At 40.1% G+C, this 3997-nt stretch overlaps 1 protein-coding gene across 2 annotated transcripts; it reads left to right on the forward strand.

Annotated features, from left to right (window-relative positions):
* Nucleotides 1-229: 229 nt before the first annotated feature.
* LOC147862621 (uncharacterized) lies at nucleotides 230-3791 on the forward strand. 2 transcript variants are annotated; one of them, XM_087321447.1, is made up of 3 exons: nucleotides 550-647; nucleotides 724-1018; nucleotides 2001-3791. In XM_087321447.1, exons 2-3 carry the CDS (start codon nucleotides 743-745, stop codon nucleotides 3519-3521), a joined length of 1797 nt encoding a protein of 598 aa, XP_087177573.1. In that variant the 5' UTR covers nucleotides 550-647; nucleotides 724-742; the 3' UTR covers nucleotides 3522-3791. The 2 variants fall into 2 exon arrangements, with proteins under 2 accessions (XP_087177572.1, XP_087177573.1); XM_087321446.1 differs by having other exon boundaries at nucleotides 230-1018.
* Nucleotides 3792-3997: the final 206 nt, after the last annotated feature.

Consider the following 3997-nt stretch of genomic DNA (forward strand, 5'->3'; position numbering starts at 1 on the left):
ACATACATACATACATACATACATACATACACTAAATACATACATACATACATACCTAAAATACATACATACATGCATGCATGCACAACATACGCACACACGCACGCATGAAGCTTTCCATGGCTACCTACTAAGATTCTCTGCATATCGATGGAGACTGCTTCGTCAAGAGGAAGTCTCATTCTCAAGGTCTCCTCATCGTCCCATTCATCCTCATCGTTAGCCTTGTCATGGTCCTCGTCCTCATCATCACCCGTAGATAGATCCCTTCTGATATCTCTCTGATCATCAAGTCCGTCTCATGATCATGCCTTCTCATCGCTTCAAACAGCTCCAACACGAAGATGGAAATGAGGTCGATCTAGATGAAGGAGATGGCGTCTCTTCCCCATTGTCTGAACAGAAACATTTGCTGATTGCAGAAAATGAAAGAGCTGCATCCGAGATGGTTTCTCCACTAGAAATCTCTGCAAGAAACAGGAGGAATGAAGAATTAATGGAAAGACCGAGAAGAAGAAGACGAAGACGAAGAAGAAGGTTAAAGAAGAAGACAATGAAGACGACGTCTTCTATAAGTAGCAGTGTTAGAACTTTACGGCTAAAGAAAGATTCTTCTTCTTTGTTAATTGGAAAGGTGAATTTTAGAGGTACTATATCTACTCCTATGCCTTCTTGGAAGCTCTTCAGATATGGCAGATCTTCAGAAGGTTTATTACTTGACAGGGATGAGGATGTGACATCGATGATGAATCAAAAGAAGAATAAGAACAAGAAGAGGAACGAGTCACCACAAATTCCTTATGATGATGTCCTTCATCATGATTCTGAGCTCCCAGACATGGCTCATGTCTCTGCTCGCAGACTTGCTTCTGCTCTTTGGCAGGCTCAACCTGCTCCTTTCTTCAGAGAAGAAAACAAACTTAAACTAACGAGGAAAAGAGAACCTTTTTATCATCCACAGATCCATCCGTCTGATCAACATCAAAATCAAGCATTGCAGCATAGGATTAATTCCAAGGTTTGTTGCTTATTTTCGCTTGGTCAAAAGCTTATTGATTAGATAATGTTAAGGGATTATGGAATATGAATATATGAAAATGCCTGATTTTTGGAACATGGATTAATGTGAAAGCTTCATTGAATTAGTGGAGTAAGGGCAGTCATCTGAAAACCAGGGAAGAATGTAAAAGCCCATCTAGAGACCATCGATGAACAGAAAAGGTTCACCTACAGACTATGGACGAATGAAAAAGCTTCTCCCAGAGATCATATATGAATGCAAAAGCTTCATCTAGAGATTACTGATGAATGAAAAAGCCTCATTTAGAGGTTATTGATGAACGGAAAAGCAAGGGCTGGATTGAAATGCCTCATATAGCTGAGTTGAGACCGTGAATGGAAAAACCTAACCTATTTCAGTTGAGACATAGGATGACTGTCAAAGAAAATACCTCATCTTAGTTGATTGGAGACCATAGATAAATCATGAAATGACATACAGTCCTGAGAAGAAAAGCCTCATCTAGTTGAGATTAGGTCTTAGAAAAATAAAAAGAGATCCCTAATCTAGTTGAGTTTGAGAAGTCTATTGATGAATGGAAACGTATGACCGAATGAAAAAGCCTCATTTAGCTGGCTTGAGACCAATAGATAAGTTGATAGGTCTCATCTACCTGAGTTGAGACTAGATGAACGCAAAAAAATACCTGAATGTAAAAGTCTCATCTAGTTGAGTTGTCATCGTAGATGAATGAACAGAAGAACCAAATGGAAAAGCCTGATCTAGCCCATGGATGAATGGAAAGAAAAGGTCTCATACACACCCATATTAAAAAGATGAAAATGGAAAGGAAAACCTCATATGTATCCTTGTTGGGATGATATCAATGGAAATGATGCAATATTGAAAACAAATAAATTATTCTGTTGCCATCATGCATGCATGAGGTTTGAAGTAGATCAGTGACTATATATTGATTGCCATAGCTAAATAATTGCAGATAGAAGCTTCCAGAAGGAATGCTCCTTCAGCAAATGAACCTGAATCTTCCAATGAACTACTCATGATGCTCCATCATATCTGGAGTCTTGAGGAGCAACATAAATCTAATTTATTGTCAATGTCTGGTCTTCGCAGCGAATTGGATCAGTGTCGAAAACAGTTGCAAAAGCTATTGCAGAGCGAGAAAAACCATCAGATAGAGATGGAGAACCTTGCGCGGAAATTAATGGAGGAACGGTCCATGTGGATGGACCAACAAGAAGAAAGTATCCATCTTGCCCTTCTATCTGTCAAGGAGGAACTTCATTACGAAAGGAAAGCAAAAAACAGACTTGAACACCTTCATAAACGTACGGAGAGAGACTTGTATAATGTCAAGAAAGCACTTGGAAAGGCTCTCTATGATCTTGAGAGGGAGAGGAAAGCACGAGAATTGGTGGAAGATGTGTGTGATGAACTGGCACGGGAAGTCAGGGAGGGTAAAGTGAGAGAAGAGGAACTGAGAAGAGAATCAGCCGAGGTTAGGGAAGAAGTAGAAGAAGAGAGGAAAATGCTTCAGATGGCTGAGGTGTGGAGGGAGGAAAGGGTGCAAATGAAGCTAATGGAAGCCAAGTTGGAGATTGAGCGAAAGAATGAGGTGCTCGATAAGTTAAGGGTGGAACTCGACACCTTTCTCAAGGCCAAATGGGCAGTTAGCGTAAAAGATGATGTAAATCATGTTAATGTGGATACTACACAAGCAGTGTACAGCAACCAACGGAGGGATGACTTTACAGGTGAGAATTCTGTTGCTTCGCTACATAGTTGTGTTCAAACTCCCAAGCTTCATGAACTCGAGGATCCTAATGCTGATGATTCCTCTGGTGAGGAAGCTGACCGATGTTCTATTCAGACAAGCGATAATGGGGATAACCAACAAACTAATGACACATTGTCTTATTGTAAAGTTGGAGGAAACTGGAAGAAATTGTCCACAAATTGTAAAGCCTCAAACAAGGAGAAATTGGAACACTGGCCAAACTATAAACTGAGAGGACTAGATCAAACCAGAAATAGGAAACAGCAGGAAGGCCAACGGCGGAGAGGTTTTCATGATGGCATGGAGGGGTTCAATTGGAGGGTCAATGCTGACATAGGTGAAGTAAGGAGGGAGTCCCAAAGGTTCACGTCATTAAGTCCAAAAGAAGGGGGAAATGGTGAGCAAGATGAAGAGAGTGGCCAGTTAGAATCATCTGATATGAATGCTGTCTGGCTAAGGCAAATGGTGGAAAGCTCAAGAGGTTTGCCCACTACATTGGCTCCTGGACAAATGCATCATCAAAGACTTTATGGTAAATCTAGTCCAACTCATAATTGGAAAGATTTTTGGTCATCCCTACAACCCGGAAGCCCAGTAGAGAGTATGGCGAAAGGCTTGAATGAGATCTCAAATACACCCAGGGATAGTATGCACACAAAGCTCTTGGAAGCCAAATTGGAGGGTTACCGACATGAAGGATCGAGAGCAAGCAAGGGTTAACGGAATCATTTGACCACATGAGGTTTTTGTGCTAGATTTCATTAATTGTGCCAAGCTGTTTCCATTGCTTTCCATTGATATTCTATAGATCTAGAGGCCTTCGATAGATCTCAGTTTTGGTACCATGAGACGAAAACTTATTCATGTAATTAAATTGTGTTATTCTTTTAACTTCTGGACACTTGACACCATCCAATTAGCTTGGGAGTATTCTATTCCCGAAAATTCCACGACCACATTAACAACTTGCATCAACAAAGATGTAGCATTTTTTGCTTTTCATCCTTCATTTTTTCTGTGCTTAACATGTGGTTATAGACACAAACACACATCATATGTTACACAAATTGGAAATCTTGATCTTGATATTCATATATGCTTTAAGATGACAAAATATATAGTGTGACTCACAAAATTGTAGCTATTCAGTTTGGCATTAAGTAATGATGATGAACTATTATGCATTTTGCTTAGAC

Source organism: Azolla caroliniana, unplaced genomic scaffold (assembly GCF_043228905.1).
Source record: "Azolla caroliniana isolate FFs.n. ecotype wild unplaced genomic scaffold, voAzoCaro1.0.p SCAF_6, whole genome shotgun sequence".
Lineage (NCBI taxonomy): Eukaryota > Viridiplantae > Streptophyta > Polypodiopsida > Salviniales > Salviniaceae > Azolla > Azolla caroliniana.